Below are 23,667 nucleotides of genomic sequence, written 5' to 3' on the forward strand. Positions count from 1 at the left end.
AGATTCCTCCCCTCAAGCAAGTCAACCTGTATGTGGAAGCAGAATAGCAGACACATGCTCTTGTGTACACAAGCCAGGAGAAGCGAGAGGCAAAACACTGTCTATTTATCTGTCAGTATTCCTGACAAAGAACTGAGCTGACAAGTCAGGGTTTCCCTCTGTGGAGTAGGTGGGAGGGGGGTTTCTGCACACTTACATGCCCACTCTATGCCCAGTTTCTTGTTATTTGCAAATCACACTCTTTGAAACTCACACAAACGGGTTAGACGTGGCACTCTTGGAGTTTGTCAGCTGCCTTCACAACAGCTAGCGATCAGTAACAGTGTGCGGTTCAGTAGGAAGCAGCTTTCTCTTAGCATTTGCTTCGCTGTCACTTTCACAACACATGCGATGTGTGTTTTCATGCTGGGCTCAGCTAGCCTCCTGCTCTGGAGGGTATCTTTCTTCCCTCAGAGACTTCTCATCCCCCCTTTGGACTGAAGGAATCAGCATCTTGCAATGACATAAACTCCCCGAAGAAATCATACTCCAAATGAGAGCTAAATGAATAATGAAGAAACATTCATGAAGGGAATCCACATTTTCTGCTGAACCCTCTCACCATCACCATGCGCTGAGGACAAATGGATGTAAAAAAAGAAAATAACTGAATAAATGTCTGTTTATGCTCTATACCATTTTCCCACCATGGACAAAAAAATCCTCTCCTAAACATCCTGACAGAGAGGCACTTGTGCAGCGCTGATGTCACAGAGCTAGTTGGCCTCTTTCTCACAAAGGCTAAGGTATCATTAGCTTGCGACATACAATGGCCATTCAAGCAGCTCACTGCACTCTTCAGGACCCCGGAACAATGTTATTATTTGTCTCAGAATTATAAAGACAGAGTTTTGCAGGAAACCCGACAGGCAAACCCTTTAGAGGTAAATGCTTTTGGCGGCTTTTGGGGTTTAATCTTGTTCCATTAGCATTTAGCTTCTTTCTCTTGGACACAAAGACCATAATACAGATTTTGGGTCTCAGGAGCCAATGACTATGTGTATCAGTATAGTCGCAAATTATTTTATTTCTTATTCAAGAGTCAATATTGCCCATAGTTGACTCCTCATTTTATTATCTGACATCTACACTAGGAGATGTGAAAAGAGGACTATAAAAAATGCCTACACTACTTTATTGTTGTACTAGGGAAGCCTGTATTGTACCGAATGGTAAAAAACAAACATATTTCAAGCATGACCTGAACCACCCTTAACCAAAGAATATTATAAATCACACATGTAAGCAGGAGCAAACATTTCCCCTTTATTATTTTCTGGGTTTATACTCATTTTGTCAACAGTATAACAGCTGTGTGAAGGGTTCTTATGTACTACCTGTGTGTGTGTGTGTGTGTGTGTGTGTGTGTGTGTGTGTGTGTGTGTGTGTGTGTGTGTGTGTGTGTGTGTGTGTGTGTGTGTGTGTGTGTGTGTGTGTGTGTGTGTGTGTGTGTGTGTGTGTGTGTGTGTGTGTGTGCGTGTGTGTGTGCACGTGTACGTGTGTGTGTGTCTGTGTGTGTGTGTGTGATTCATTCCAAGGCAGTTTTAGTCCTTATAAAATATTCATTTTGGTTGTGCAGGGCCCTGTAATTGCCATCTCTCACCCTGAATTATTTATACCTCGCACAGACTGACAAAGCTTTGCCATACGGCCCCAGATGAATCAGAAAGCAGCCATCTCTGCTGCCAACAGCACTGGGCTTTCACACAAATATGGCAGCCACGTCTCTCAGACTGGCCCCTGTTAATTTGACATTTTCTTTCCCTCCTGCCTTTGTCCTAGGAGCACATAAAGGTTACCTGTTAGCTTTAAGCACACCAACCTGCTCCTTCTCTCCCTCTCTCTCTCTCTCTCTCTCTCTCTCTCTCTCTCTCTCTCTCTCTCTCTCTCTCTCTCTCTCTCTCTCTCTCTCTCTCTCTCTCTCTCTCTCTCTCTCTCTCTCTCTCTCTCTCTCTCTCTCTCTCTCTCTTCTCTCTCTCTCTCTCTCTCTCTCTGTGCCTTGCCTAAATGACAGCCCACTGTAGCTGTGCTTTGAGACAGACTTAATGTGGCAGCAGTAGCAGAGTGGCTGCCTATTGCTTTATGATGACTGACCAGTCCTGGCAGCCACTTTAGATACATGTATTATACATTAGTAATAAGAACATGTAGAAGTTTACACACACAAACATGCACAGGCACGCAACACACACACACACACACACACACACACACACACACACACACACACACACACACACACACACACACACACACACACACACACACACACACACACACACACACACACACACACACACACACACACACACACACACACACACACACACACACACACACACACACACACACACACACACACACACACACACACACACACACACACACACACACACACACACACACACACACACACACACACACACTACCCCCAACAACGACCACCACCACTAGCATCCTGGAAGCGATGCAGCTCTGCTGTCAGTGAACGGTCAAAGCCCCTACGTTGGGCGCACTGTACAGCTGCTGGGTTCATCTGTGTCTGTCTGCAGCCTGATCACTCCAAGGTGCCTGTGGAGGAGAGGGCATGGGTAGCCAGCTGTGCATGGGTATCATTGTAGGCCAGTTCTGGGGCCTTCCAGGCACCCTTACAGTACGCCCAACAACTTAAATACTGCTATTCCCTCCAGAATATGCTTATCTTCCATCTCACTAGTGCAGGGAGGTGCTGACTGATATTTCTTCAGGCTGCAAACACTGAATGCTAACCAGTAATGCACCATATTCCCCCTTGCAGAAAGAACCTAGAAATACCCTTTTTCACGCTGATAGACCAGCTGGCTTGCCGTTTACACTGAAATATGAACTGTACTGATGATGGATTGTTGTGCGGGATTATTTTAGAATGTCAGCACCATCATCACCTGTATTGCCGAGAAGCTGTGTAACAATAATGTATTCATAATATTTAAAGATTAGATAAATCAAACTGGAATATATCAACAATTCATGAAGAGTAGAAATAGTATTGGTTGTTTCACTGTTACTATCTGTAGATTCATTTTCACAATAAGGCCCACACGAGACAAAAAGCAGCAGAATAATTGATGTTTTGTGCCTTATTTTCTTCAAAGCCACGGTACAGAGAACCCAGACTCACTGTAAAACAAAGAGCAGCAGGCCCACTATACAGCTTCAGTAGCTTGTAGTGTGGTAACGGTAGAGAGCTTGGGGCTAAACATGTAGTATGTGCCGGGTTAGACCTCAAGCACAGCCCTAGTCCACTGTTACCCAGTGATGGATAGTTAGCAGGGCCACTGAATCTATATCTAGCCTGCTACAGACCTGGACTGGAGAATAAAGTGAATCAGTTGAAGATGGGCAGGAGCGTGTTTGACGTGGTAGAGCGAGAGAGAATTCTCTGCTGTAATGAGTCCTGCAGCCATGAACTAAATTAAGAGGGATCCTCGAGTGAAATGTTGTCAATGCTACTCTGGCCATTAGAGAACAGTAGGATGGTGGAGGAAAGGGTACAGACTATAAAGGGCTGAATGGGGAGGTTTTTATTGTTTGCATGTCTCAACAGCCCACCTCCCAAGTTATGGGGAATACTAGATGTTGAACACAAAAACAACGATAGTGAAACGTTTTAGCAATAGCATTCTCAGAGGAGGTCAACGGCCCCTAGAGTGGAAATGGTTCATTTCCCCCAACCCAATAACATTGGATAGTAAAGGCACTTGTTCCCTGATAAAGAAGTGATAGGATCTGCGGGGCTGGTCCCTGGGTGCTTGTACAGGGCTAGAGCAAATATTGTTAATGCGCTGTGGTTACTACGAGGAAGGGGAAGAAAAACAGCTGTAGATGATGAGAGAAGACAGCAAGCAACCAGAGTATGACAGCAATGACCCCCTTGCTAAAAATCCCTCTGGAATTTTAGAGGTTAATTTCTTTAATCAGCGTGTAAATGAAGATGTGTTAGTACAGAACAACCTACATAGACCAAAAAGCTTGCTCCTTGTTTATAATGGAATGTTATAAGAACAAACCAGTGTATTGGAGCCTGGCCTGTCAGAACAGGGACCTGAGTGATGTACAGTAGATGAAGTACAGTAGAGTACCTTACATACTGGAGCTGGTGGGATGCAGAAGGCTTGACATTAAGACCCTGGCATTTTGGAAATCCAATATGTTATTGACCTGTGTCCTACTATCTCAGTGAGGAGATCTGCTGTCAGCAGATCGTAGTGGTGTGTTGTGAGACGCTGGTTCCACGTCTCCTCCAGCCTCACTGAGGCCCATGATGAGGCCCATACTGGGGTCTGATGGGCTATGGCTGGGTGGTGGTCGATACTCGCCGCCCTGCAATGATGACCTCACTGTCATGGCCGACGGCTATGGACTCTTCATTATTGCTTGGGCACCAATCAGGAGCTAAGGACTGTCAATACCTGACACTTGTGAAATGGGTGGTGTACAAAACACAGTGAAATAAATGCAGTATGATACCCTGTTAGTATTGGTAGTACAGTAATAATACAATGGAGTTATTACTTCCCATTTTTCCCTTAATCAAAGGCAGAGATGTCAAGGAGTGGATGACATCTCCCCCTCCCAATTAGCTTAGCTCCTAAAATCAGGAAGCGTCTCCTCACTTCGTCTGTTTGTTTTCTCCGTTTCTATTCTATTTGATGATGGGAGAGGGGCGAGCTAGAATTAGGCTGACGGGTCTCCCTTTGAGTGTCAGCCTAAAATGATCAGAGTAGAGATAAGAGGGTCTAGCAGCCCTCAAATCAGTCAAAGTGCCAAAGTCTGCCTTTTTCTCCTCAATTACCAGGCGTGTGAAGCACACGGAGTGGAAACCGCCGAGCCCGCAGCATTACTAAAGAGAGAATCTATTTCCCCTTTGACCAGAGGGAGAGAAATCATTATCGCATGATTAGTAGCTAGCCTCAGCAGTGTGGCGAGCATGGAGGTACAGGCTACAGGAGAATCCCTATTAATTGCCCTAGTCTCCGTTAGAAAGGGATTGTTTTAGCGTTGATTTGTGGGCCTGTAACTCGAGCTGTTGGAAGATAAAAGCTGATGTCAGGTCGTAGTTATACTGGCAGACTTCAGACAGGGAGAGGGTTGTGTCAAAAGGAGCATAGCTCTCCAGTACTGTAAGTCTATCTCTTTAGGCTTTCGCCTGTCTCCCTCGCTCTCTTTAGGCTTTCGCTTGTCTCCCTCTTTTGTCTTTCTTCACACCCCATAGATTCATCCTCCCCTCCCTCTCTCTCTTCTACTCTCACCCTTCTCTCTCTCTCTGCTACTCTCTCTCTCTCTCTCTCTCTCTCTCTCTCTCTCTCTCTCTCTCTCTCTCTCTCTCTCTCTCTCTCTCTCTCTCTCTCTCTCTCTCTCTCTCTCTCTCTCTCTCTCTCTCTCTCTCTCTCTCTCTCTCCCACCACCCCACTCTCTCTCCCCTCTCTCCCTCTCTCTGGTGAATTGCAGCCCTGCTCCAACTGATAGCTGTCTGGGCCGATTATTTCCTCCATGGCGGTCCACTGAGAGCCTCGCTCGTCTACTGGCTTTGGAGGAGTTGCTTTAATTAGCTATGTTAATATCCCCTTCATTGGCCTTAATATCTCTCTACACCTTCCTCCATCTCCACGGCCACCAGGGTCCTCCTGTCCTGTCACTAGCGCTGATTATTGAGAAGGATAGCTTTAATCAAACCTAATTGCAGTTCATTCTTTCTCGATCCCCCCCCCTTTGCCCTCCGTTGCCAACATCTAATGGCGTCGTCGCCTTGATTTCCCATTAAAAAACTATCAAACAATCTCGTTTTTGTCTCCAAGCAAAACACCAGCACAAAGTTCTGTAGATATTTAAGAAGTAAAAGAGAGAGGCTTGTCTTAATTGCTTGCCTTTTCACCAAGGGCCAATTTACAGTGCGCTCATGTAGAATGTTAACCAACTCTAATGTAATGATGCTTTACTGTTGCCGCTAACATGGACTACTGTTGAAACGAAGCTTATCTGTTAGCCGGGAATGTGGTTAATCGTCTTCATAACAGTAAACATAAATGAGTTCACAATAGAACGGCTGCTTTCTATTCCCAAGTTGTTCTTTTCGGTTTATTGCTCACTTTTTTGTTTTACTGCAGTTTTACACGTTGTAATCGTATTACAGCGCAACAGAACAAGGAACAGAAAAGCCCCGTGCTAAAAATGACATGTCGCTTCAGTAACGTTTACGTTTTGGCAACAAAATGATTCTTTTTTTCTTTTCTTTTGCATACATTTCTTTTGTTGCGCAAGGTGAAAACATACAGAGCACATCAATCTTGGACACACACACACACACACACACACACAGGCTCTTACCCACACACACACTAGTCTAATCCAATCTGTATGAGAGGCGACAGACAAATAAAAGTCGTATTTCAGGTCTGCTTTCCGCAGATGTCTACTGCTCTGCCTTACGACTCTTTGGGGAAATAAAAACAAGGTCAGGGAATTAGAGTACATAATGGTCATTCTGATGATCGGCCAACAGCTGCAACCAAAAACACACTGAACACAATCAGGCGAAATGCACTAATGACAAGTCAGGTTTTTTATGGCCTTGCCGCATACCAACAGGCAATCAGCACTTTGGCGTGGCTTAAAACTTTTTTATTGATTGCAGAGCCAAAGCACCATGGATGAGGAGTGAAAATATTTTCTCACCTCTCATATGCTTCTTTGGTCTGGCAGTGGTGCTAAGGGTATTGGAGTCTTATTGGAGAACACTTCTAAATGACCACTGCATGTGTTAATGTGGCCAGGGTAAAGGGGTCATTTCAAGGCACAGATGTATTGCATTGGCCCAGATCCCACTGTGGAGTAAGGAGTAGGAGGCTAGGTGTTGCGAAAGGGCCTTCTTTAGGCAACAAGCTCTATGTTGAGCAAAGCAACATCAACTCAATCCATGGTAATGCAATAAGATGTAACAGTGCAAATTTAGCTTTTCAATGGAAACCATGAAATTGTGCATTAAACCAATTAATTGTGTTTACATGAAACTTGAAGGGAGCCAAAAAAACATGAGTCCCAATGAGTCTGTAGCATGTTTTTACTGTACATGACAAGAATGTCAATTAAAGTGTGTTGCAGTATGTTCTGCTGATATAATCAATGATCCCACTGTCAGGTTTAGGACATATTGTTGTCATCACTTGTAGTGCTAATAGGGAAGACATTTGTAGTGGGAGACAGCAAGCCAAGACAGGGACTGTTAAGTCTCCTCCACCTGTCTCCTTTGTAATGTTGTCTACTGGATCGCGGAAAGGTTATATTTTAAAAGGAGAGCTCATGATAGAAGGCATTTTCAATAAAATCACAGTGATCTGACTTTCATTTGACGCTCACAGGCAAACACTTGTCAGCTGAAGCGAAGTGCAGCAAGAGGGAGACATAGAGAGAGAGAGATAGAGAGAGAGAGAAGCTCACAGACTAACCAACCACAGATCCGTCTCTCACATGACATTTTTTTAGAGACGATTAGCCAGGTTGTAATTTGTGGCATAATTGCCTCACCCATCCACCAGTGTGTGTGTGTGTGTGTGTGTGTGTGTGTGTGTGTGTGTGTGTGTGTGTGTGTGTGTGTGTGTGTGTGTGTGTGTGTGTGTGTGTGTGTGTGTGTGTGTGTGTGTGTGTGTGCGTGCGCATTTGTGCGTGTGTGTGTGGCGTGAAGCGAAGGTCCCAGGAGTGGCCGCCTAATTGTTTGACAGGACTATACGTTTTGTGGCGCGCTCTCACCTTGTTAGGTCCTTTATCCCTGATGCTCTTCAAACAAGACCTGGTCACAGGTGGGCCTCATTTGCCTCCCTATTGAACAGCACAACTTTAATTGCACAGGGGGTGTTCTGGGATTAAATAGATGGGTGGAATATCAAGTGACTTCCTGCATGCTAGTAGCAGATGGGTCTGGGAACAGGCTGTGAACTCAGGTGAGAGGATGATATGACAAAGGGTTGCTGCTAAGGGGTTTATAAAGCAACAGCAGATATATGCATTATTTTAAACAGTTGAGTAGCATCTATCCGTTTGATGTTGGTGAAATAGATTTGTTGTTGACATGTTGAGTGGCATGGACCTGTTTTGATTTTATGGAATTCCATTCCATATGAATTCTTGAATGGCTCTATGCTTCAACTGGTGTTTTGTGCTCTCTTTCAGATTCTTCCTGAAGTTCTTCCTGAAGTGCAATCAGAACTGTCTGAAGAATGCAGGGAATCCCAGAGACATGCGCAGGTTCCAGGTAACTGAAAGTTACACAAAACCGCACACACACACACACACACTGGTTTAAACTCACTCAGGTTCACACACACACACACACACACACACACACACACACACACACACACACACACACACACACACACACACACACACACACACACACACACACACACACACACACACACACACACACACACACACACACACACACACACACACACACACACACACACACACACACACACACACACACACACACACACACACACACACACACACACACACACACACACACACACACACACACACACACACACACACACACACACACACACACACACACACACACACACAGAGGGTGTCAGTGTGCTGCTGAACACATGTAGGATTATTTATTGGAGAACACCGTCTTACACAAATAAGGATATGGGATTTAAGAGGTGATATCAATTGTGGTCCTGACAGCTTTCTGAACCACAGCACAGAAGGGAGGACGATCCCACCACATGTGTTAACGCAGGGTTTCCCAGTAGGACACACACACACACACACACACACACACACACACACACACACACACACACACACACACACACACACACACACACACACACACACACACACACACACACACACACACACACACACACACACACACACACACACACACACACACACACACACACACACACACACACACACACACACACACACACACACTTCCTCACTGTGCAGCCTTCTGAGAGGTGTTTTCCATAACACTGTAGCCAGCAATGACATTATAGTATTACCAAAGAGACCTCTATCTGGAGGCCCGGAATTCTCCCATGTCTAAGAGGCTGCAGAAGCTAAAATACATTAAATGTGGAGGGCTGCCATTGAAGTTAGTGATCTCCTTATCTGCCTACCCCAGACCCATATACCCCAAGTAGGAGGTCAGGCCTGAATAGAGTGGTGGTATCCTATCTGCTTGGCCACAAACTACAGGGGCCATCATTCACTGCCAATCATGGGCTATGACAAACACACCAACCTAGCTTCATCCAGCAAACCCTCGGACATGAAACAGACAGACTCTTTCTGATGTCACCACTAGACCTGCCTCGTCTCCTTTTCCCTGAGGAGGTAACTGGACTTAACAGAGTCAATCCCTTCACAGACAGCTCAGGTGTTCACTCTACCATCGCATTACTCCTACAGTAGATTCACAAGAGACTGGAACATACTGCCCTAGCCATGACAGCTACTGAGTTATTTAAAAACACATATCTCCCTCAGGCATATGTAGCAGGAGGTGTATGAGTGAGTGTTGCATAAAACTTCTACCCCATTTGTATCTGTTTATCTTTAATAAAATCTAGATTTACCATATTTATAGGGAATCAACTGGCAGGACTTGACATTGACATTATTGTTGGAGTATTTGAGGGTGGGAGGTATTATACGCCAAGGCTTACAATATTGTTGGCTATCTTCTCCGGTCTCCATTCCAATGGCCAGAATTCAGTTTTTCCCAGATAGTTTTACCAGATGCTTCACTGTAGGTGTTACTCAGGCCAATGTTGTGTATTCTGCATGCCTTCCACTCCGCTTATTACCCCCCCAAACCAGCTGGAGGCCAGAGAGGACCACATCCATCATCCCCAGCTTGGCCCAGCTCTGAACCTGCGAGCAAGAATGGAGCTCTTTCACCTCCCCACTCAGCCCCCCTACCTCCATCCCAACCCCACACCCCCAACTAACCAAAAAAGCACCCCCCAAATTCCACGGCTACACCAAGGTCACTCACCGGCAAACAGAACCTGAGAGGGGCTCTCTCTTTCTGGCTCGGAAACACTTTCTCCATTCTTGGCCTAGTCCACTGTTTGGAGATGTGGTTGAGAGAAAAAACAACAATAAAAACAAGCACTATGATATATTGAGGCCTGGATTCATTCCGATCGCGGGTTCAAGGCACTGCGGCTTTTAAAGGCAATTTTCGATTGAGACGACATACTGTATGTAGCGTTTACTGTGAATGGGATCTCCACGAACGTGGAACATTGCCTGCAAGAACCGCTCTGCCTATAAACTGCAATCAGATTGAATCTCAGCCTGAGTGTGACTTGGAATTTGATCCAGGTGAAATGTTTGTTGAACCAAGAAGAGGGTTGTTTTAGTTGTTGATGAGTTTATCCAGTTTGTCCACTCTACGGAACTACAGTGGCTTCAGAAAGTATTTACACCCCTTTTTTCACATTATGTTGTGTTACGGCCAACATCTGTGTCACTGGCCTACACACAACACCCCACAATGTCAAAGTTGAACGATGTTTTAAGAAATGTTTACAAATTAATTCAGCCAATAAGTATTCAACCCCTTTCTTATGGTAAGCCTATATAAATCCAGGAGTAAGAATGTGCTTAACAAGACACATAATAAGTTCCATGGACTCACTAACAGTAATAACAGTGTTTTTACATAATTTTTTAATGACTACCTCATCTTTGTACCCCACACATGCAATTAGCTGTAAGGTCCCTCGGTCGAGCGGTGCATTTCAAACACAGATTCAACCACAAAGACCAGGGAGGTTTTCCAATGCCAAGCAAAGAAGGGTAAAAAAAGCAGACACTGAATATCCCTTTGAGCATTGTGAAGTTACTAAATACACTTCGGATGGTGTATCAATATGCCCAGTCATTACAATGATACAGGCATCCTTCCTAACTCAGTTGCCGGAGAGGAAGGAAACTGGGGATTTCACCATGAGGCCAATGGTGACTTTAAAACAGATACAGAGTATAATAGCTGTGATAGGAGAAAACTGAGGATGGATCAACAACATTGTAGTTACTCCACAATACTAACCTAATTGACAGTGAAAATTCAGAAGCCTGTACAGAATAAAACTGTAAATAAATTGGCAAAGAAATAAACTTTATGTCGTGAATACGAAGTGTTATGTTTAGGGCAAATCCAACACAATACATCACTGAGTACCGCTCTTTATTTTTTCAAGCATGGTGGTGGCTGCATCATGTTTTGGTCATGCTTGTCATCGGCAAGGACTAAGGAGTTTAAAAAAAATAAAATAAAACTAAGTACAGGTAAATCCTAGAGGAGAACCTGTCTCAGTCTGCTTTCCAACAGACACTAGGAGACAAATCCACCTTTCAGCAGGTCAATAAAAACAAGGCTAAATCTAAACTGTATATTTCTGAGTGGCCTAGTTATAGTTTTAAATCGGCTTGAAAATCATTGGCAAGACTTGAAAATAGTTGTCTAGCAACAACAACCTACTTGACAGAAATGGAATAGTTTTAAAAAGAACAATGGGCAAATTATGTACAATCCAGGTGTGCAAAGCACTTAGAGACTTACCCAGAAAGACTCACAGGTTGTAATCACTACCAAAGGGGATTATATCATGTATTGACTCAGGGGTGTGAATACTTATGTAAATGAGATATTTCTGTGTTTCATTTTCAATACATTCGATATCGTTTCTAAAAACCTGTTTTCACTTTGTAATAGAGGGGTTTTGTGTGTAGATGGGTGAGAAACCCCCCTCAATTTTATACATTTTGAATTCAGGCTGTAACACAATAATATATGGAATAAGTCAAGGGGTATGAATACTGTCTGAAGGCACTGTAGATGAGTCAATCAATGTCTTTTGTGAATCAATTACATCAACACAACATTTGTCAGAGTGGGTCAAAACAAGTGATTATAGAGAGAGTGAAAGGTTGTTCTTTAAATCTGAAAACAATAAAGCATGATTAAGCTGATGTTTTGTACATGATTGTGTCCCCTTCCTACAGATTGCTAAATGACACGGTCTACCTTCACTCTTGTTGCAGGTTGTCGTCTCGACGACAGTCAATGTGGACGGCCACGTCTTGGCTGTCTCAGACAACATGTTTGTCCACAACAACTCCAAGCATGGGCGAAGGGCTCGCAGACTCGACCCTTCAGAAGGTACGCCTCCTTATCTGGAGAATGGTAGGCACCTTTTACATCATATTATTTGCTTGTCATCTTCCTTTCATTCATACATTTGTTTCTCTCATTCTGTGTTGTAAATCTAAATATTAATATATTGATATTAATATATATACATATAATATGTAATGTAAATATTTGTAGTGGTTTGGAAATAGTATACAATATCATGCATAGCGCACTAATCATTTGAATAATGCTAGTAATTATTGACATTTTATAATGATGATAAAATGATATACTATTTCCAATCTTGACCAATTGTTAACGGCACATAAACTTTTTTTTTTACCTATTAGAAACATGATGAAATTGGCAAAGAATTCTGAGTGAGGTCAATTTCCTGTTGCTGGGTGCTGCAGTTTCAGTTGAGAGGAGAAATGAAGGGATGAAGGACAGGGCGGGAGGAGGGTCTAGGAGAAAAACAGAATTTACTGTTTTTCTTCCAACTGATTCTATATGATAGACTGATTGCCTGCATGGCCAACAGAGAGAGAAGCAGGGCCCCCAAACCATGGGAAATCCAAAAAGTAAACTGCACTAAACACAACCTTCTGACCCCTCCTAGCCTCCTCTCACAGCTGGGAGCATAAACAGCTGAAAGATTATGGAAAAACCAGAGCAGGCCAATTGTGCAAATTGCTTATCTTCAGATTTCAAGGGGCAATTATGGCTAGGCAAACAGTTTATATACACACACACCACTGACTGAAATGGCCTTCTCTCCAGTTTAATAACCATTAATGGTCATATCACCAAAAGCAAATGTAATGTTTAATACAACAAGGGTTAAAAAAAATCCAGACAAGACAATTAATATATCTAGTGGAGGGAAAAGCTAATTTGTTTAAAAAGCTATTTGTTTTTGTCTTTATTAATGACTCCACTACTGGAGAACAAAATCAAATAATTAAAGTCCTGCCCCGAGCATCGAAGTCATTATCCTCAGTGATGTTCTGTTTGTATCTGTGTCTCACGTTTATGACAGGGTAGGTGTGAATCGCCTAGCAACCTTAGTCTTAATGAGGAGAGCAATTAAAGAGGTTGAGCCCTCTCCTCCATGTTCCCCCCATCCCACAGGACAGTGTGTGTGTGTGTGTGTGTGTGTGTGTGTGTGTGTGTGTGTGTGTGTGTGTGTGTGTGTGTGTGTGTGTGTGTGTGTGTGTGTGTGTGTGTGTGTGTGTGTGTGTGTGTGTGTGTGTGTGTGTGTGTGTGTGTGTGTGTTCCAAGCAAATTTCCACTGCCCACCCCTTTCTTCCCCTCCTCATTCTTCTAAGCACAGGAGCAGTAAACTGCCTTGTAAAACAAGCTCCTTCAATAACACAATTTAGCGTGGTGTCTGTGTGAGCTACACAGCTATTCATAAGGTGTACACAACGGTCCTGCTTTTGAGTGCCTAAATCACCTGACAATTTTCAATTATTGAGTTTGAGAACATTTCATTTAACTATAATATACTACATTTTTCTTTCCAGTATATCTGCATTTATTTTCTATCCCAACCCAATGTAGCTGAGTGGAGACAACTAACACTTTGTGTATATTACCAATGTACCATAGTTCTTTAGCCAAAACTTTGCTTGTTTGCGTCTCCCACTCCAGACACTCATAGACATAACACATGAGAACAGGATACTCGGTCATAAAACGTAATCCCATCCATGCCGTTCATAGAGTTCTGACACCAGGCAGGCAGACAGAGTGTGCTTTAAATTAGCAACACATTCTTCACTGGGAGTTCGCTGGGTGAGAAGCCTCAGGTATGTGGCTGACTGACTGTCTGTCTGTGTGTCTGCAAAAGCAAGGCACACTCTCAGTTCATTGTCTCAGTGCTGGGGTTACAGTGTCAGGCTGCTCAAGAAGTGCTGCCCCCTATTGGTGAACAGGAATTTCTGTCAATGACACACAACTGAACCATGCAGGTTTGAGCTGTCACAAAAGCATTTAGACATGAATATACAGAAAATCCTTCACTAATACACACACACTTACACACTCGCGCCCTCATAAACACTCACACCTTGCATTCCTAAGCTACGTTTGACCTCCACTGTAGAGACTTGGAGAGTATGGAAGCCTCAGCAATGAGCCTGCAGCGCCCCAGTCATTTGCACGCCAAGTTGCTGTAATACCGTTAGTGTTTATGCAATAAAGACAAGTGAATCCAGTCTGCTCCGTCTGAGAGTCAGAGAGGGAGAGAAAGATAGAGATAGAGAGAGAGCGATAGAGAGAGGGAGAGAAAGACAGAGAAAGATAGAGATAGAGAGAGAGCGATAGAGAGAGAGAGAGAGAGAGAGAGAGAGAGAGAGAGAGAGAGAGAGAGAGAGAGAGAGAGAGAGAGAGAGAGAGAGAGAGAGAGAGAGAGAGAGAGAGAGAGAGAGAGAGAGAGAGAAAAGAGAGAGCGATAAAGAGGGAGGGAGAAAGCCTGAGATGGAGAAAGAGGGAGAGAGAGAGAGGGAAAGGGAGAGAGAAAGGGGTAACAGATGGCCCAGGGAGAGGTAAAAGGTATAATCCCATCAGCTGCACTATCAGCCGACCATCTGGACATCCCACAGCACAATTACAACACATTTCAGCAGGCAGAACAAAGGACGCCACAGCCACGGACACATCAGACCTGTTTGAGTGGCTCAGTAGGTCTACAAGCGCTTCAGACGGAAGTTGGCCCGAAGCTCAGATCGAGCATCAGTTTTCTCTACTCCAGTGCTAACCTGCCGCATTAGCAAGTATAGGAGCCAAAATTGATGTTGGATTTGCGCTTAGGGACGTTTAGAAATAAAGGCTCACAAATAAACTAATATTGGTTTAAACAATTTAAAGGTACGAGTTTTGTGAGTCACAGTCAGGCCCTGTTTCAGCCATCCTCATTCCCTCCCTGCAATGTTTATCATCTGCTGCGGGGCATTGTGTGTGTCTATCCTCAGATCGCCTGCGCTGCCTGTGTAATCCACTTGGCCACGGTTCCCATTCAGCACATGCTCCCCTCTCTGTCTGTGCATTGAGACATATGCAAATTTTCAGGCAGAAGGGTGGACGGCTTAGGGCCCCTGGTCGCTCCCTCTCTATGGGTCCTTTCTGTGTACCGGAGGGGGACGTTGGGATTTCCAAGGCGGTGTGTGTATGTGTGTAGGGTTATGGCTGCAGCTGCCCCCCAATAACCACCATCCCCCTCTCTCTCTCTCTCTCTCTCTCTCTCTCTCTCTCTCTCTCTCTCTCTCTCTCTCTCTCTCTCTCTCTCTCTCTCTCTCTCTCTCTCTCTCTCTCTCCTGGCCCCAAAGTCAATTTGTTTACAGTAATTTTGAAGGGGGAATTATTTGACGTAATCGGCAGCACTGATGAAGGTCAGCTCCTTTGAGGGGACGCAGCGATCCCACAGAGAGATGGTCTTCTTTCAGATGCTCTGCTTAGCAATTAAGGAAAGCAAATGTCACTCGTCCAGACCTCAGAGATGAAATTCTGTAAGGGCGATTAGCATGAAGTCAACAGCGCCTGTTAAAGTCAGATTTCCCATAGTGTGTGCGTGCGTGTGATTTCCCTTAGTGTGGCGTATGTGCACATGTGCGCTTTATGGGAAGAAAGCAAACATATCCTGAACAGCAAAGCAAACAAAGGGAGATGTCTTGTATGTAATGTTCATTAAAATATACTGATATGGGGATTTATTGTATTTACTGAACTGGAGTGATAATAGTAGCACAGCAATGTGCTCATATGAAATACTTATAACTGAAATAGTACAAAATGTTAAAAGAACAAGTGTGCGCAGTTCGCATTCTATTCACAAAATATTGATGTTAAAAGGCTACATTTAATATTGCTGTTTTATGGTTAGCTGTCATGCTATGCCTGTTGTAAACATGGTGTCAGGGTGAACATCATATTAAGGCAATGTATCAAATGACAGAGAGAGTTTGACATGAGCTCGCTCAAATTAGATTATAATAACACCCAGCATTCTGATTAATGGCACAGCTATGGAGCAAAAGTCATGGCTGATGAAAAGCATTGCAAGAAACAATGTGAAATGGATTGAATCGATCACAAAAGGCAAAAATTGAGCCTGAATAATTCATGAATTTATTAATGTTGTAAAACGTGAAACTGCATTCTCAACAACATGCCAGAACACAGGGAACAAAGACAACGGAATGACATGAAACCAACAACACAGCTTTGGCTTGTCATTGTCATTCAACAGCCTTATTCTTGACTCATTTGAGATGTGTTCAACTTTGAAATTCTACTGTACATGCAGGGCTACACCTAATCCATTTTGAGAGTTACATTTGCCCTGTCACATAATGTGCTACATCAAATAATTTCCACTCACAAGTCCAGCGCTTAGCCTTTGTGAAGCAAACCATTTGAAGGTTCTGCTTAACTACATCACTCCAAGCTGCCGATAAATGATTTTTATTCTCGTGCCTAAAAGGACAAATCCATCATTCTTTCTCTCTCCAGGCTTATTTCCATGATGTGTCTTTCTACTGGGTTAAAGACATCAGGCGATACAGGAGTGTAGGTACTGAATAGGCTCTTCTCTCTGTGTGTTAAGCAGCCACCCCGTGCATCAAGGCCATCAGCCCCAGTGAGGGATGGACTACAGGAGGGGCCACTGTCATCATCATTGGGGACAACTTCTTTGATGGCCTGCAGGTCGTGTTCGGGACCATGCTGGTCTGGAGTGAGGTACAATATGTTGTCTGACGACGATGCACAAATGTTTTGTCACGCCATCGATTTGATTGAACTTCAGCCTAGTTTTACTGTTAAAACTGTTTCAAGCCTGTACCATAACAACTGTATAGCAATGATGTCCATTAGGTTGCTTAAGTAGACCTTAGTAGCCATGGTCAGACTCAATGGTTCCTGTGCCCTGTCTTCCAGCTCATCACCCCCCACGCCATCCGTGTCCAGACCCCTCCCAGGCACATCCCTGGTGTAGTGGAGGTTACGCTGTCCTATAAGTCCAAGCAGTTCTGCAAAGGGGCTCCTGGGAGATTTGTCTACACCGGTGAGTCTGGTTTAATGCCCGTTTTAGCCTCTCCTCCCTGCGTTTAGTGCCCTGACTAGCCATCCTCTCTGGATGGAACTCAAAGTCTGGTCATATACTTTGAAAATGTATACTTACTTCCTTGCTTCCTTGAAGTATTCGCTGATCTAATACATTTGGATGAACAACAAGGTTTCCCTGACATACATAGCTTTTACCTATTCAGTCATTTTAATCTGTGGCTAGGTTGGAAATAAGGATGCATTGTCTCAGTACTGGAACAGGGCCCCAGTGTCAAGGTAGTAATGATGGATTAACCAGGACCCTGCTCTTTCGGTCTGGAATATTCAATGTGTGAGAAGTGAGAACTTCTGTGTTTGGTGGAAGGATTTGTATTATTTGTTTATTTTTGGTACTTTTTACAATTTTTTGATATCCAATTGGTAGTTACAGTCTTGTCCCATTGCTGCAACTTCCGTGCTGACTCGGGAGAGGCAAAAGTCGAGAGCCATGCATCCTCTGAAACGCGACCCCGCCAAGCCGCACTGCTTCTTGACACACTGCTCGCTTATCCCGGAAGCCAGTCTTACCAATGTGTCGGAGGAAACACTGTACAGCTGGCGACTCAAGTCAGCGTGCATGCGCCCGGCCGCCACAAGGAGTTGCTAGAGCGCAATGGGACAAGGACATCCCAGCCGAACAAACCCTCCCCTAACCCAGACGACGCTGGGCCAATTGTGCACTGCCTCATAGGTCTCCCGTTTGCGGCCGGCTGTGACACAGCCCGGGATCGAACACAGATCTGTAGTGACGCCTCTAGCACTGCAGTGCCTTAAACCGCTGCTCCACTTGGGAGGGCCCTGGTGGAAGGATTTATAGAAGTGCAACTTGATCTCACCCTGAACTGCAATTAGAATGTGATGCTGCCTAGCTTTGTTAAATTCAATTTGTCAGGATAATTGTATTTTTTACTCACTTGTCAGATATGCATCTGCTAATTTGCAGATTTCTTATATACAGTACATGACAAAAAGTATGTGGATACCTGCTTGTCGAACATCTCATTCCAAAATCATGGGCATCAATATGGAGTTGGTCCCCCCCTTTGCTGCTATAACATCCTCCACGCTTTTGGGAAGGCTTTCCACATTGCTGCAGACATTACTCATATTCAGCCACAGGAGCATTAGTCGGAGAATTAGGTCGGGCACTGATATTGTGCGATTAGGCCTGGCTCGCATTTGACATTCCAATTCATCTCAAAGGTGTTTGATGGGGTTGGGATCAGGGCTCTGCCACAAAGTTGGAAGTACATAATTGTTTAACATGTCATGCTGTAGCATTAAGATTTCCCTTCACTTGAACTAAGGGGCCTAGCCCGAACCATGAAAAACAGCCCCGGACCATTATTCCTCCTCCACCAAACTTTACAGTGGGCACTATGCATTTGGGCAGGTAACGTTCTCCTGGCATCTGCCAAACCCAGATTTGACCGTTGGACTGCCAGATGGTGAAGTGTGATTCCGCTCTCTAGAGAACACATTTCCACTACTCCGGAGTCCAATGCCGGTGAGCTTTGCAACACTCCAGCCAACGCTTGGCATTGTGCGTGGTGATGTTAGGCTTGTGTGCCGCTGGAATTGTCTTTCTTCCATGAAGCTCCTGACGAACAGTTCTGCTTCCAGAAGCAGTTTGGAACTCAGTAGTGGGTGCCGCAACCGAGGACAGACAATGTTTTATACGCTACGTGCTTCAGGTCCTGTTCTGTGAGCTTGTGTGGCCTACCACTTCACGGCTGAGCAGTTGTTGCTCTTAAATGTTTCCACTTCACAATAACAGCGCTTACAGTTGACTGGGGCAGCTCTAGTAGGGCAGAAATTTGACCAACTGACTTGTTGTAATAGTGGCCTCCTATGACGGTATGACGGTGCCACGTTGAAAATGACTGAGCTCTTCAGTAAGGCCATACTACTGTCATTGCTTGTCAATGGAGATTAGCAGGGCTGTGTACTCAATGTTATATACCTGTCAGCAGTGGGTGTCGCTGAAATAGCCAGATCTGCTAATTTGAAGGGGTGTCCACATACTTTTGTATATATCATTTATATTGTCATTTGATTGAAACCTGAACTAGACTGAATTTGACTGAACTAGAGAGAAATTTAAGCATGCAGAGTTCAGGGTATTTGTGAGTGTGTGTAAGTGTCTTGTGTGAGAGTGTCACACCATAAGTAAAGGTGGATTATCTTGGCTAACAGAGGGAAGTGGTGGTATTATCTGTCATCATTGGTGAGAAGGCGGAGGTCATGGGGGTCAAGGCCTGTCTGACCTGGAAGCCTCATTCAGTTCTAAATCTGATGGTTAGAATGAGAAGGACGCGTCAAACCACTCTCACTCCCCTCTCACCCTACCTCAGCCCCCCAACACAGACCTGGCCTTGGGCACACAGCGGAACCACAAAAAAAGTTGAGGGGTGGGGGTGAAGGGTGGGTTGGACCCCTTAACCCCCCCCTAGACCGCTTCCATTCCGGGGCAGCTGTTTCTCATCAACCCCCCCCCCCAACCATGTAGTCTGGCACTTCTGTGTTAACCTCCCTACCAGCAGAGCAGAGGCCAACAAGGCACCGGGATAATGAAACAAGAGTGCAGTGTGCTGAGTGTGTGAGTGTATGTGTGCATATGTGTGTGTTTGTGTGTCTGAAGCCTGGGAAGGTGTATAAGTTAAGACTTTAATGGCTTCTATAGCACCCTGGTGAAAGTGCCAGGTCCCTTAAGAACGGACCCCATTAGCCACACAGGATAAGCGGATTGTGATGATTACCATCAGGTTTTACTGGGGGAACATGTCCCCTTTCTGGATCTATGCTGATTTTCTTCCTCCTTCCTTCCCTGTGTCCTGCTCTGTTCCAGTTAGTAGAAAGATACAATTACCCTGAGAGGCAATGGCAGTACAATTGATTAGTTTGGTGAATTAAAAGAGAGAGCCACCAATCAGACAAGTCTAGCTCCTCAGACTACTGCTATTCCCAGAGTGTATCACCCTGATGGTACCAGGGTTGACATGTGAGGGAATGAAACTGTTAGCGAGCTCCGGGCACTTAACAGCAGAAGTAACAGGGACTGCATATGTACAGTAATTGCTAGTTGATAGAAGGACATGACCTTTCGGACAGTTAAGTACAACATGAACGGGCAACAAAAAGAGGACACGTAGTAACATAATTGCTTCATCTAAAGGGTACAGAATGTGCTCGTGTCATTTCGGTGGTCGGGCAACGTGCATTTCAAAGGTTCATTTATCAAAGCTGCGATTCAAGAGTGACTTTGCGGCGTGCCGTTGAGAGAAGAGCTTTTAGACCTTTTCATGTACTCTTCTCGCCCGACCGGCCCTAATTATGAAGATTTAACTCGCTCAATTTAAGAAATTATCACAAATTACCTAGAGTCAACATAGAGTAGACTGCAGTCAATTCTAATGGCAGAGGGTGGGGTTTGTTGGGTTAGTATTCTGGACCACCTCCAAAACTAATAATTCACTCAGAGGATGTGAGTACCACGTAGTGTACGTCAATAATCCTGCATGCATCGAGTATGTTCAATCATGGAAACACCAGCTACGGAGACACATAATGCTACAAAACATCAGAGGATGCTTTATTAAGCTATGTAGCTTGCATTGTATTTATCACTGTGGCCATAATTTTATTATCAGTAGTACAGCAATTTCTTCATAATCCACATGCAGCTGTTTTTATATCAATATCATTTAATTTCTGGATAACAATTAAGTACCTTACTGTGATTTTTAAAATTAAAATGGTCAAAAATAAATAAAAATAGCTTCTTAGTGAAGAGTAATTTCTCAAGCAAGAATTTTGCTTGGACTGTCTGAGTGGTCTGAGCGGGGAGGGAAAAACTGAAAATGTGCTTTTATTGGCAGAGAGGTTTGGAACTCTCTTTCTTATTGGTCTATTAACTAATCGCCTCACCAGGCAGGCCAAAACTACATCCCACCAAAACAGGCTGAAATGTCAGGTGGTCTTTTCAAACTGCTCTTACACTAAAAGGGCATTATCATAATTTTCCCAATTTCACAGTATTATTCCAACCTCATAGTGTGGAAATACATATAAAACACAGAGAAATCAAATGTTTGATTGCAATGGGCCTTTAGTGTATCAAATGTATTTACAGCATTGCTCTACTTTAGGTTAAGGACATGGTGTGTTATTGTCTCATGGAGGTGGTTTGTCCTGTAACTGATCCATGTATTGGTTATCCATTGGTCAGGGTGACCAGAGGATCAAACTGTCAGCAAGGTTGTAGAAAATCAAAGGGAGACAGGTCCAGCTGTCCTTAGGTCAATACTTCACACTTTATTAAGCACTGCATAAAGGATCTGTGTGTTTTCTTAAAGGGCTTTTATAAAGGGTCCTCTTGGTGACTTCAATTTAGTAAATCTATGTGATTGCTTTTTTACCTTAACTTTTACAGTAGATGACACCCGTGCAAAAAAGTAAACTATCAGTAAAAACTATCAGTAACTTTGAAACTCTAATTGCATCAGTTTCTATCTTGACTTGATTTCTATGACAGTTACCCTCCCAGGACCCATATGGAGACCCTGAGTGATATGAAGTGGTAGCACTGCTGCTAACACACTCAGCTACTATTTATCCTAATCAGTGACATCCGTATACCCGGGATTGTGAACCCCTACCTCGCCCCAGAAATCGCACATTTACCGGGACCCCATTTGTCATGGGTAAATTGAGGGTCACTACACTTCGCCTGTATCCTCTAGTGGGGATCCGGGACATGCATCATAATGTTAGGAGAGAATGACTGGCAAAGAGTAGCTGTCATACATTTGTCAGTGGGAAGGGAACATTATTTGCTAATTTCCCAAGCTGGGAAGTGACAGGGTGCTTCATCTTCAGACCTTTGGTGACCAGCTTGGTTTCTGGGCTATTAGTACAAGTCAAGTGTTTTATTTTTTTCCCTCCCTATAAGGCTGACTGTAATGACAACCATTTATCCGACCTCACAGAGGGCTGCTATTTAACACACTGGGTCTGGGTGAAGGATTTTGGATGATGCTGCTGATGATGCCCCATACAGTGAGCGTCTCTTGCCAGATTTGGGTTGAGGCTAGACATCCTTGGAGGCTGATGAATCACAAAGTTTTCTTGTCAAGGTGACAGTATCGACTTCACTGCACCAGAATCGGACAACATGGGTATAAGGTAGTCATTCATCAACATAAGGACAAAGGGGTCATGGGGGATTCACTCAATACTGTTAGAGACCAAGTAATGTCAGTCTGGTAGGGGATGGAAATGGAAGGTGTTAATACTGTATATATTCTGCAAGTAGTAATGCTATCCTATACCACTTGCAAAACTCACGATTATGAACATTTATTTTGAGGGTTAATATTTACTGTGACGATCATCAAGATCCTATGCATTGTAAATGTAACGCGGTGCATATTGATGTGTACCTTGACTGACCACTTTATCCTCACTCAGCTGGGCAGAGATACAAAGAGATCTTCAAATCTCAAATGAAACCCTTTGCCCCACTGCAAGCAGAAATTCTTGGCTCTTGACAACAACAAAAAAATGCAGTTCAGTACAAATGGACTCCTTTATCAAAGCACATCAGTCCAGGCCTTGTGCTGTTCAGTCTGTGTATCGGGCCTAACCCTACAGCTCCCCTCCGCCCTTCAGCCGAGACGCTCTTTGAAGTTCCGGATTTGGCGCAGATCAGATACAGAGCTTCCTCACGATTTCCTCCCCTGCAGGGCAGGGTTTGGTAGCAGCTAGTCAGGGATGGGGTGTGGCCTAGACACACTATAAGATACGCTGTAATCAAGACATTCACAGAGGTATGTAAACAGATCTGTTTAAGAGGGTCTTTCAATGGGATCTCTTTTAGTGTAAAGGCGTAGTGCACCGTAATATAAATGTTCTATGAATAGCGACCTATAGCTCACGTCCCAGTACCTGTCTCACAGTCTGTCTTTCTCATTACATGCCTGGTATTCAGCTCTAGCTCCTCCGGAGTGACTAAGACACTTGTCACCTACTTAGACAGGCTCAGGCAGAAAGCCTTTGTGAGCGTGTGCAGATAGCGTCAAGGATTGAGGAGGAAGGTCCTTTCGTCCAATTAGAGGGTTGACGTGACACACACTCTACCACTCCCCACTGTCAAGCAGTTTGTCAGGTAGACTTTGAGGGCACAATGACATTATATATTTCACATAGTGGAATAATTAAGAGACTTGGGAAATCCAGCTATGGAAAATTGATTGACATAAGTGACAGCTTTTTAGCCATTGCACAGTATCAGTACAGGGATGTTTCTCTATAAG

General features: G+C 44.1%; 1 protein-coding gene across 6 annotated transcripts in view; it reads left to right on the forward strand.

The window, feature by feature from the left end:
• Positions 1–23,667, forward strand: part of LOC124038265 (transcription factor COE3-like) — a 74,809-nt gene that overhangs the window by 32,493 nt on the left and 18,649 nt on the right. For 2 of the 6 annotated variants that reach the window (XM_046353905.1, XM_046353909.1), the window contains exons 7-10: positions 8,245–8,326; positions 12,157–12,274; positions 16,857–16,987; positions 17,186–17,312. In XM_046353905.1, the coding sequence (XP_046209861.1) occupies positions 8,245–8,326; positions 12,157–12,274; positions 16,857–16,987; positions 17,186–17,312 (458 nt within the window). Of the gene's footprint in view, positions 1–8,244; positions 8,327–12,156; positions 12,299–16,853; positions 16,988–17,185; positions 17,313–23,667 lie in introns of all 6 variants that reach the window. The other 4 variants (XM_046353903.1, XM_046353906.1, XM_046353904.1 and 1 more) reach the window with 2 other exon arrangements.

The sequence above is a fragment of the Oncorhynchus gorbuscha genome, linkage group LG06, assembly GCF_021184085.1.
Source record: "Oncorhynchus gorbuscha isolate QuinsamMale2020 ecotype Even-year linkage group LG06, OgorEven_v1.0, whole genome shotgun sequence".
Classification (NCBI taxonomy): domain Eukaryota; kingdom Metazoa; phylum Chordata; class Actinopteri; order Salmoniformes; family Salmonidae; genus Oncorhynchus; species Oncorhynchus gorbuscha.